The 12,382-nt window shown below is 39.6% G+C and overlaps 1 protein-coding gene across 1 annotated transcript; it reads left to right on the top strand.

Moving 5' to 3' along the window:
- The first annotated feature begins 498 nt into the window (after positions 1-498).
- On the top strand, positions 499-11,905 carry casp9 (caspase 9, apoptosis-related cysteine peptidase). Its single transcript, XM_012866755.3, has 10 exons — positions 499-852; positions 947-1,154; positions 1,237-1,326; positions 2,939-3,000; positions 3,111-3,287; positions 3,365-3,454; positions 10,648-10,795; positions 10,899-11,087; positions 11,184-11,293; positions 11,404-11,905. The coding sequence occupies exons 1-10, from the start codon at positions 721-723 to the stop codon at positions 11,506-11,508; spliced, it is 1,311 nt and encodes a 436-aa protein (XP_012722209.2). The 5' UTR covers positions 499-720; the 3' UTR covers positions 11,509-11,905.
- The last annotated feature ends 477 nt before the right edge of the window (positions 11,906-12,382 follow it).

The raw sequence follows: 12,382 nt of genomic DNA, 5'->3' as shown, positions 1-12,382 counted from the left end.
ACATGGCCGTTTGCATGTCTCAATGTTTCATCAAACCTTTGCGGCTTCTGTGCGCCTGTGTGTAAATATACAAAAATATATTTTCTACTTTGTCCCTTCCCCCACGGACATGTATATGATGTATATGTCTATGCCTTCCCTTAACAGACGCCCCCGTTCATTTTCAGTGTGAATGGATCACTCAACCCGGGTCGTGCCTGCTGTCCAAAATGATTGTCCCCGAACCTTACCGCCATAGACATAATATAATTTTTTATAATATAATAATATAATTTTTATAATAATATTTTTTATTATAATTAATAATAATAATAATAATAATAATAATAATAATAATAATAATAATAATAATAATAATAATAATAATAATAATAATAATAATAATAATAATATAATTCTTTATATATGTCTATGGTTACCGCACGCCGAATGTTTGACCGGGACACGCTGTGAACGTGATTAAACGCACACTTTTGTTTTTCTTCCGTATCCCCCGCTTTGACCAATCAGAGACCGCAATGATGTAAACAAGGAAGCAGTTGGTGTAACCGAGAAAATATGAGCCATAATACCGTCCTGTTATCTGTAAACGAACAGGTTCCGTATATGCAAAACGGCTTGTGATAAACGGCCCCTGAAAAGATTCATACTTTATCAGGTAAAGCTTCTTCTTTATGTCTGTGTTACCGCCTGGCTATCAATACGCTGCCCGAGCGAAGAATGGAGGAGCAACACAAAAAGATTCTTCAGCAAAACAGGATCAATTTAGTCACAGATTTAGATCCTTCGGGCCTTTATGACGCCCTTCTTCGGGAGGGGGTTTTCACCCAGGACATGATCGATGAGATAAAGGTGAGATATCACGGTAAAATGTTGCTTTATTTCAGTGATTACATGTGTTCAGGACAAAGTAAAACCACAGAGACTTGCTGGTGTCTTCTGTCAGAGCTCTGGCACCAGACGAGACCAGGCCAGGGAGTTAGTCCGGGACTTGGAAACCCGGGGCAGTCGAGCCTTCCCGTTATTCCTGAATATCCTCCGTGAATCGGGTCAGCAGGGTCTGGCGGAAATCCTGCTAAATGGGGCTCCGCCGGGTCAACTTCAGCCTGCAGCACCCGCAGGGGACCGCCCTGTGCTACAACCTCTACCCATCAGTAAGAACTCAACAGGAACAACCTGAACATCATGGCGTCTCCACACAGAGTTCCCCTCTTAACCTTGAACCTATCCTGTCAGTTACAGTCTCTCCCATGGATTCCCAGAAGCAAAGCATTAAAAACACCCCCATCTATCCTGTGGAGAGGCCCAACAAGTCTCCCAGTCCACGTAAGAGAAGCTAATCTTTACAGACATTTGGAATATATGTGAAATACACGACTGCTCGAAAGTTTGGGATCACTTGCAGGTTTATCGTTTCACATTTTCATCTCCTTTACAAATACCAAAAAGGCTTGTAATTAGCAAGCTAACCGGTGGGTGGCTGTGCTTAGACAGCAGGGCTCCACAAACTGATCTGCTGCTCAGGGCCCTCAAACCAGAACGGGACCGCCAGGAGGGCCCGACATCTCACACAGCAACAAATCTGGATTTTTAAAAAGTCATATTTGTAGCTGTGTCTGTAAAGAATAGGCCTACTTATGAGGTCTATGTACCAGAGATTATTTAGAATTAAGATGTAATGAGGATTTAGAAGAGCGGACGTGTACTCACAGGCATACAGAAGAAAACCTTTCCATCTTGATCACATAGTTATGTGAGCTATAGCAGTTTAATGTTCTCCTAACAAGGCAAGGCAAGGCAAATTTACTTGTATAGCACATTACAGTACAAAGACAATGCAAAGTGCTGTACATGATTAAAACATATAAAAAGAAAAAAGAATAAAAGCAAGTTGAAATAAAATGTGGAAACAAAATAAAACATGGGAAAATAGAAATTAAAAGCCAATATTAAAAACAGTTGGACTACAAAGTTGAACTAATGATGTTTCAGTCATGTTATGCTTTTAGGCCCATACTTTTCATCATGAAATTAAACTTTTCCACCCTGGGGAAAAGATTGGCCCTGGAAACTGCCTTTAACTCATTAACGGACATCTCTGCTTCCAGACCCTTTTTTTTCCTAATTCTTTTTTTTATTTTTATGGTCCTCCGCGAGGTGGTTGTACCTCAGTCACACACCAGGCATGCTGTAGTTACAAATGAATCAGTGATAAAGTTCAATTTTCATGTTTGGTTGAAACCTGTGATGGACTGGCGACCCGTGATAGTCACCACACCCCCCTGCAGCCCTGCATGGATAAGCAGGTATAGAAAATGGATGGATGGTTAAAAGCACAAGCAATTCATTTGTGCATCTCCCTTCTAGCTTTGCCAAGTCAGGTTAATAAATGTTTGTTAAATTATGGGAAGGAAATTTTAGGGACAGAAAGTGCAGATTCTGTGACATGGTCAATTTAATGGTTGACTTACATGAGGACATTTATGGGTTGTAAATCCTAAACACGCAAATAATCAAGCGTGGGCGATTTACAACAGATATCAGCCAAAATTTGTTCACATTTTTCAAATGAAAAGACTTGTTTCTAAGATGGTATCTGTTTTAAAACAAACATGAAGAATGAAAGTAAAACATTAAAAACCACCAATAAGATTTATTTTCAAAAACTGCCAAATAGTGAAAAGAAATATGGAAATCCGAGGTAATAAAGAGAAAATTATAGGATCCATCCACCCACACACTGTGTTTTTTGCTAATTTTGCATTTAAAACCTGTCTCCTGTAGAAATATAGGTTGTAAATTCATAATGAGCTTTTGCTTTTGTATTGTCCTTTAAAATGGTCAAAACATGGACAGAGAAAATTTTCAGGTGATCCAAAACTCTCGAGCTGTACTATATGTAGTTACCTTAATGATTAACACATGTATAATATTACAGCACCTGACAAGGACTACTTTAAACCAAGGCCACAAGGCAGAACACGCCGGGATAGTCTGAAGGTAAGTACCATTCAATCATCACAAATATTCTTCTTCTGGTAATTCTCTGCGTAAATGATAGAATTTCCAGTTAGAAACAACAACAATTGAACTATGTGTTTGTGTGGCAGTGCTATAAAATGGATTCCAGCCCATGTGGTCTTTGCCTAATCATAAACAACGTGGAGTTTAAGCCAGAGAGTCAGCTCAGAGATCGCAAAGGCTCCTGCATAGACTGTAACAAGCTGCAGAGAAGATTCACGGCACTCAACTTTATTGTGGAGGTCAAGACAAACCTGAAACAGAAAGTGAGTCTTTTCTTCCTTTCCTTTTCTTGAAAGGCCATAAAAAAGCGCAACTCAGCTAACTCTTCTCGTCATTTCAGCAAATCAAGCAGGAACTGTTGGCTTTGTCTAGACGGGATCACTCTCTGTATGACTGCTGTGTGGTTATCATGCTCTCCCACGGGACTGAGGTCAGTGTTCACGCTTTCTTTCTCCTCCTGAACCAATTGCAATGTTCTCAATGGCTATTGGCCTCCCCAGAGAACCCTAAAATAAATGCATCTCGAAAAAAAAACAGCCTTTAATTCTAGTGCATTTATTCAGTCGGGTCAAAATCCCACTTTACCAGAATAGCTTTTCAACAAACTAGTTCCACCCCTGCTGTTATGACTTTGTGACTCCATCACTAATACTTCAGGACAGCACTTAATCTTCTTCCAGGATGTTTCAAAGGTTGGCCCATTCAGAAAAAAAAAATTTTCTTTTACTATTTTCCTTTTTATAGTCAACCCAAACGTTTTTTCTACATGTTTTAGGGACTGCTGAGGATAGGAAAGAAGGTCCTGCGTGTGTCTGGTAACAGAGGCAGTGATTCCTTTTCAGCTTAGTGATAGAGGCCGCCAGATTGTATTTAAAACCTCACAGTGTGTCAAAGAACTCATAATGGGGGTTCCGGTAATGGCGGCTTGCTGAGAGGACGTGTTCGCTTCGGCTCCACTACCTATATGTAAAATCCTGGAAAATACTCGTTACACGTGACATTGAACGACGTTTGGAACAGCTGTGATGCCTCTCTCACAAAGGAAGCCTAGTAAAAACCCCAGCAAACCGACTCAATCGAAGTTATCTAACTTCACTTCTAAGGTGAGCTCTGAAGCTAGCTGTGAAAATAGTGAGGCTAACATCACCACGTGCGAGTCAATGGAGGAGGAAAATTGCGAGTTGAATGAGGGAAATAAGACGGTTGAGACTGGTTCAGAGGCAATACTGGCTGCAATTGCAAATTTGAAATCAGATTTCTCCTCCAAACTGGATGGTATTCTATCAGCAATAGAGAATGTTAAAAAAGATGTTAACGAATGCGCCGAGCGGGTTGGTGAGGCGGAAGTGCGGATATCTGCGGCAGAGGACAACGTCACCAGTCTACAAGCTAAGGTCCAGGTCCTCGAAAATTAAAATAAAGTTCTCGAAGGAAAAGTGTTGGACTTGGAGACCAGATCGCGACGATCTAACCTGAGACTGGTTAACCTTCCTGAGGGCGCGGAGGGAGAGGACGCCTGCGCCTTTCTGGAAAACTGGTTACCGGAGGCTCTGAACCTGGCACCGCTACGCACCACTCTGACACTGGAAAGAGCGCACCGGCTTGGCCAGAAAAACACATCTAACACCGCTGCACCAAGGACTCTTATTATGAAGTTCTTAAACTACAGGGATAAAGCAACTGTAATAAGAGCTGCCAGGACGAAGGGACAGATCCTATTCAAGAACCATCCGGTGAGATTTTATGAGGACCTCGCAGCTGGTGTGCATAAAAAACAGAAAGAGTTTGACGGTGTGAGACAACAACTCCGTGCCATGGGGATACGATACGGCATGATTCCTCCCGCTCGACTGCTGGTGACACACAACGGTCAGTCTCGGATCTTTAACCAACCAGCTGAAGCAGAGAACTTTGTAAGGACTCTGAAAACAGAAAGTGGACCTGGGTGAGACAATGACATCAATACATCGCAAAGTATTAAAAGGGATGGACAATTACAATACCTAAAGTTAAGCAAAATAAGTAAGAATTAAAAATTTGTTTATTATATTCCCTGTTTGCTATCCCAGAGGCTCATAGATAATAGGCAATAGTAACGAGTTTCTTATTGTAGTGGGGTGGGGTAAGAGGGAAATATTCAGGCACAGTCGGCTGATCCTCACTCTTGTGTGGACCAGCCTTCAGCTGTTAGATGGGTACCAGAGTACTAAAAGGGGGGGAGGAGGGTAGGCAACAGAGTTCGAAAGGGGTTTACTGTTCAATGTTCATCATTACCTTGGGTAAAGCTTTTATCATTCAAATGTTCTTGGTTTCTATGTTTTTAAACAATTTGAAAATAATAGGAAGCCCATTGAGTGTTATACAGTATGTCTGGTGGATTAAGAATTAAAGTGTCTTCTTGGAACTGCAGAGGATTACAGAAACTAAAAAAAGTTAAGCAGATAATGACTAGGGTGAAATCTATGCACTCTGATATTGTGTTATTTCAGGAAACTCACCTGTTGTCTGGACAGGAGGCAAGGATTGGCAGGAGGTGGCAGGGCAGCATATATTCAGCACCTTTTACTTCCCAAGCAAGAGGGGTTATGATTCTGATTCATAAATCCATACCATTCCGTGTGACAAGGGTTATTAGAGACAAGGCAGGGAGGTACATTATTCTGCAGGGTACACTTATCTCAGAAAAAATAAATCTGATAAATATTTATGCCCCAAATGTTGACGACCCAAAGTTTTTTCAAAATCTCTTTCTTACAATTTCATCTTTGTCTGGCAGCTATATTATAGCAGGAGATTTTAACTGCACAATGAACCCAGAACTGGACAGAAGTTCAGGTACTGACAACTCTCACTCTAAAAGTAGACAAACAATTAAACACTTTATGAAGGAACTTAATTTGATGGATATTTGGAGAGACATGAATCCAAAGAGTTTAAAATACTCATGTTATTCAAATACACATAAGTCATATTCACGTATCGATTACTTTTTAATTTCTGCCTCTTTGAGACATAAAATAAGAGACTGTCAATACGATAGCATCTTAATTTCTGACCATGCACCAAATCATCTTCTCTATGAGGATTTAAGACTAAGGAGAGACCCTCCTAGGTGGAGATTTAAACAAAAATGGCTCTTGGACCCAGAATTTATATTTTTTGTAGATAATCAAATTAGCATCTATTTTGAAATCAATAGAGATGAAACACCACCCTCTTCAAGGTGGGAAGCCTTCAAGGCCTATATAAGGGGTCAAATAATTAGCTTTACGAGTCATAAGGCAAAACAAACTTATCAAAAAACAAAAGAGCTGGCAGCAGAGATTGAGCGGCTTGAGAGAGATTATTATCAAACACTATGTCCAAACATCCATTAAAAAATTCTGATATTAAGAACACAGTATAACGAACTTTCTGCCTCAAAAGCCGCCTCACAACTTTTGCGTCTTAAGCAATCGTTCTATGATCAAGGGGAAAAACCTGGAAAATTATTAGCCTGGCGACTCCGACAATTACAAAATGAGAAAAATATTACCTCAGTTGAAAATAATCAGGGAGAGATTATTACCGATCCGTTAGAAATCAATGAAGTATTTAAGGTCTTTTTTGAAAAACTATACAGCTCAGACATGACGCATAAGGAACAAGAGCAAAATGTTTTCTTAGGATCTCTCCAAATGACCAATATCTCAGAATTAATGAGTACAGATCTCAGTGCAGCTATAACCAAAGAGGAAATATCTATAGCAATAGATCACTTGAGAACAGGTAAAGCCCCAGGCCCAGATGGGCTGCCAACAGAATTTTATAAGAAATTCAAAGCTAAACTGCTAGCCCCCCTTTTTGACATGTATTTAGACTCATTTGAAAAGGGAATTCTTCCTGCCTCACTAAGAGGAGCCCTGATTACTTTATTACCTAAACCTGGCAAACCTTGCAACAAATGTGAAAATCTAAGACCAATAAGTCTTCTTAATGTCGATTTAAAGATTCTTTGTAAAGTCCTGGCTCGAAGACTGGAGAGAATATTGCCCGAAATAATTAGTTGTGACCAAAATGGGTTTATTGTAGGAAGACAGGGATTTCACAATGTGAGACGAGTGTTGGATATCATTTATAATATGGAAGAAAAAACAGACACTGCTTTGCTATCATTGGATGCCGAAAAGGCCTTTGATAGAGTCGAATGGCCCTATTTATTCGAGATACTGAAAAGATTTGGCTGCGGGGACAACTTCTGTCGATGGGTTAAACTTTTATACAATGAGCCTTATGCTGAAATAGTAACAAATGGAGTTATATCTAAATCATTTAAAATTAAAAGGGGTTGTCGGCAAGGGTGCCCCTTGTCCCCTTTATTATTTATTCTAGCAATAGAACCGTTTGCCATTGCGGTGCGGTCCCATAAAAACATAACCGGTTTGACAATAGGCCAACAGGAACATAGAATTGCTTTATTTGCTGATGACGTCATCCTTTTTTTAGAAAAACTGAAAGACTCTATTCTAGCCTTGTTAGATCTAATAAATACATTTGGAAAAATATCAGGATATAAAGTAAATAAAGATAAGTCTTCATTAATGTTACTTAATTCAGAAGAAAGAAACAGTGTTGGGAATCCTTTCCAATTCAAAAAGGTAGACTGTTTTACATATTTGGGGATTAGGATAGTACCACATATAAATGACATTGTTGCAGTTAACTATAACCCAATGATAGACTCAATTGCTGCCTCTGTGGATAGATGGAATCACCTACCTTTGTCACTTATAGCACGAATCAATGTCCTTAAATCCAACATAATGCCCAAACTTCTGTATTTGTTTCAGAACATTCCATTGCCACCTCCTGCCAATTTATTTTCGGCCCTAAAAAACATTTTCATACGTTTTCTGTGGAATAACAGACGACCAAGGCTTCGTTTAACACTTCTGTATCTACCGTATGATAGAGGAGGCCTCAGGTGCCCCAATCCACTTTGGTACTACTGGGCAGCTCAATTGAGGACTATGATGTATTATTTTACAGATAAATGTCTCTTGCCATGGGTGATTATTGAAAATTGTTCTGTTCCTCTCCCACTACCCCAGTACATTTTCTCAGCAAACATCAAAATGCTAAAAAAAAAGACAAAAAACCCTATAGTCAGAAATATGATCTTGGTTTGGTATCAGGTCAAGAAGTATTTAGGTGATTCCTCCTCTCTATCACGCTTCAGTCCAATATGGGGTAACCAATCCTTCCCTCCAGGTAGGGCAGATCCTGGCTTTAGAAAATGGGCTGAAAAAGGTTTAAAGACAATAGGAGATCTGGTGGAATCGGAGGACGGGGCTTTGATGTCATTTGAAGAGTTAAAGGCCAGGTACGATATCCCAAGCAAACATTATTTTAAATATCTGCAAGTGAGAAATTTTATTAGATCATCTCAAAATCAATGTGAGTCCATCCCTCTGATGTCCACCTTGGAAATTGAAATGAAGACTGATTGCTTTAGAAAAGGAATCATTTCTAAACTATATAGCATGTTAGTGGAGGGATCCTCTGAGTCATCTCTATGGAAGCTCAATGCCTGGAGGGAGGATCTACAGGAGAACTTGCTTTTGGAAGACTGGGAGAAGGCGTGTGCTGTAGCACAAACACAAACCATCAATACACGCCTCAAAGTACTGCAATATCATTGGCTAATGAGAACTTATGTGACGCCTGAAAAGCTTAATAAATACAATGGTGCCATCCCAGACTTGTGTATTAGATGTGGAGAAGAGAAGGGAACATTCTTCCATTGCATCTGGAAATGCAAGAAAGTTATACAATTCTGGAGGGAGATAAAACAAGCTTTAGAGACGATACTGGGTATAAAGCTAGCTCTTGACCCCAAATTGTTCATCCTAGGTTTATATCCTGACAAACATCATATGTCCAGAAAAATTATTACTGCCATGGATTTATGTTTACTACTTGCAAAAAGAGTCATAGCGCTCTCATGGAAGAGTACCAGTAAACCAAAATTCACTAAATGGATTACTGAAATATCCACAACCTTACCAATGGAAAAGATCACTTTCATTATAAAAGGGAAACTATCGCTATTTCAAAATATTTGGGGTCCTTTTATGGAATATATAGAAAACATAGATATGAGTGTGGCGGGTGAGTTATAGTAGCGGTTGGTCTTCTGCAGTGTCCTAAAATAATCTTCTTTATTTGTATAATTGACTACTTTACTTTGAATTGTACATTTGAGTTTGTGTTCTCTGAACCATGTACAATACTAAAATAATATGGGCTAACTCCTGGAAAATAGAGAAACCGTTATTGTTGTATTTGTTGTTTCTTCTCAGGGTGGTTGGGGTGAGGGATATTGTTTTTCTTTTTCTCATATATTTTGTATGTAATAAGTGCTGCTCTAAAATATCCTATAAAAACCTGGCATGCAAGGAAAAAAGCTGAATATTGGACATTAACTTAACTACCCTGGACTTTCCTCTGATGTGGGACCACACTTGTGCCTTGTGTATTGTTGGAAATACTGTTGAAAAAACCAATAAAGATAATGTTGGAAAAAAAAAAAAAAGAACTCATAATGCCATGCACTGACAAGTTTCCCAGGACCTTTGGAAGAGCAACAATCCCACAGCATAATAGATCCTCCACCATACTTAACAGTGGCCAAGAGGCCACATGCCCCTCCTTTGTTTCACATCAATCCCACCTGGAGTGTTTGTTTCTAAAAATAAAAATAAAAAAATAAAACTCAATCTTTAACTTCTCTGACAAAAACCCTCAGTTCCAGTTAAGTCCCAGCTGCAAACTCCACATGTTCACGTTTGTGATGGTCAGGCATTGGCTTGGAGGTACGGCCTAATGGATGTTAACGAGACTAGGTGACCCCATGATCTTTCCTACAGGAAGTTCTGACATTGTTTATTCCCCCCCGCCCTCCTACTTACCGTGCTTGGAGGTAAGGTAAACCTAGGCGCTCGTCCAGCCTATTGGTCAGTGAGCCTCTGTGTCGTGTCTAAATAGCAGTATACTACTGGGAAACAACTAGTGAGGGTTTGCTAATTAAACGTTCCTAAAACTCTGTCCGACCTAAAAATATAACCTACAAATGCTCCAGTTAATTTTTTTTTTTGTTTATAGAAATTGGTAAAAGTGTGGTGCGTTAAATTTGTAGGGGAAAAAAGGAGAAAAAGAGAGCTGTGAACCTGGGATTTTTTTCCCCACTGAATAAATCTACCTAAATTAAAGCTTTTCATAGTTTTCAGCGTTAGATTAGGCTTCTACAGTAAGAAAAATTCTGTTGTTTTGAAACCTTTTTGCCAGGAGGCAATCAAAGGTGTAGGCTGCTTTATATCAAACAAATAGTTTAATATTTAATGGTCCAAATTAACTAAACCTAAACCTCTGAGATTAGGCGTAACATAAGATTTTACTCATATTTTCATTATTGCTTATTATTTCCTGGTAAACAAAAATGCAGTAGATTAACAAGGAAGATAGACCCTTGATATTTCAACTAGGAGAGTTATCTGTAGAAAGTTCCTTCAGGTTCTTTCAGTCTGCTTGATTCTACGTACAGAAGGCATGTAAGAACACGTGCGCTCCTGTTCTTCTTTACAGGTGAATCACAGGCGTTTCCCTGGTGCCGTGTTTGGTGTAGACGGAGATTACGTCCCAGTGCAGGCGATCACCAACTACTTAAATGGCGAAAAATGCCCTTCTTTGCAAGGAAAACCCAAACTGTTCTTCATTCAGGCCTGTGGAGGAGGTACACCAGGGAAACACCAAGCTCATTTTTATTTTAATTCAATTCAGTGGTTGAGGTAAAAAAAAAAAAAGGCCTCACAGAGGATGTCTTTCTGTCTGTTAAGATGAAAAAGACATAGGATTTGAGGTTCCCTCCGAGGAGGCTCAGCCATCGGTCGACGGGGAAGACGACGAGACCGACGCCATTCCGACGTCGTCCAGCAGCGACTCTCTGAGCACGCCCGATGAGGTGGACGCCAGAACGACGCTGCCCAACTCCAGCGACATCCTGGTGTCCTACTCTACCTTCCCTGGTACATCTGTGCTCTAAGTCACGCGTGTATTCACCGGAAACAGTTTGGTTATGTCCGGCCACGCTAACGGCTCTTTTGACCACCTGACGAATACAGGCTACGTTTCCTGGAGAGACACTCAGGCAGGCTCTTGGTACGTCGAGACACTGGACCGCATCCTGGAGGAGAACGCGGCCACAGATGACTTGGTCACCATGCTGATGATGGTGAGCTTCATTTATCAGACCACCCAAAAAGAAACATTCTTCTCTCAAGATCTTTCTTCAAATGCAAGCATATCTGATGATTGACTGTTTTTTTTTTTTTTTTTGTTCAGGTTAACCATGAGGTTTCCCAAAACTCTGCAAAAGGGCTCTACAAACAGATGCCTGGTTCCTTCAACTTCCTTCGAAAACTTCTCTACTTTCAGACCTCGGCATAGGGGAAGACCGTTCCTCTTCTGGCCGTGTTAGAGTTGTTAACTGTAAAATGCACTTATTTTACAAAATGCGGATACTTTTTTTGAATGTTGTAACTGTTGTATGGAGACAATGTCTTAATCTTGATATTTTTAAACTCTTTCTTACTTTTCTAAGTGGACTTTCTGGCTATAATGTAGGTGTAATCCTGGTAACAACAGGAATCTATACTTCACTTAGGGTTGTTTTATTTGTGCGGATTCTTTGAGTAAAGAAAAAGAAAGAGAAAAGTCTTTATGAGTTAAACAAAGCACAAGAAATGAATCCAAAATCCAATGCTGTACATTTGGGTTAAAATCACAATGTTTCATTTCTGCTCATCAAAAATATTGATAATAAAAAAAAAATATGCTTTGTTAATTTAGATCTGGTTGTTGTCCTGACACAGTCCTACGATCACTTGTACACACATACTAGCGTGAATGCAGACAATCTGAGAGAAAATGTGGAAAAGACATGACGTGGTTAGGTTTGAAGAACACTTTGGATCAGTATCAAACAGCCATGAGGGAGGATTAAAAAAAACAAACATTTCATTCAAATGTTGTCTCTTCTAACAGTAAAAGGTCTGAAGTTGTTTTTAAGTTGTTGATGTGGTTGACCACATCTTGAGGTGCTAAATTTCAAAGGTCGAGGCATTTGTTCCATTCGGTTGAAATATGTAATGCTGAAAAGATCCACCAGATAGCACTGTGGCCGTATTTCATCACACACTGGAGTGTGTAATAAATATCACATGAAAAGCATAGCTTGACAAGGAAAATGAAAATAAAATAGAGAACACAATGTCTTAGAATGCATAAAGATAAATGCATAAAAAAAACCAAGAAGTATGTA

This window comes from Fundulus heteroclitus, chromosome 1 (genome assembly GCF_011125445.2).
Source record: "Fundulus heteroclitus isolate FHET01 chromosome 1, MU-UCD_Fhet_4.1, whole genome shotgun sequence".
Lineage (NCBI taxonomy): Eukaryota > Metazoa > Chordata > Actinopteri > Cyprinodontiformes > Fundulidae > Fundulus > Fundulus heteroclitus.
This window is presented reverse-complemented; position numbering and strand designations above follow the sequence as displayed.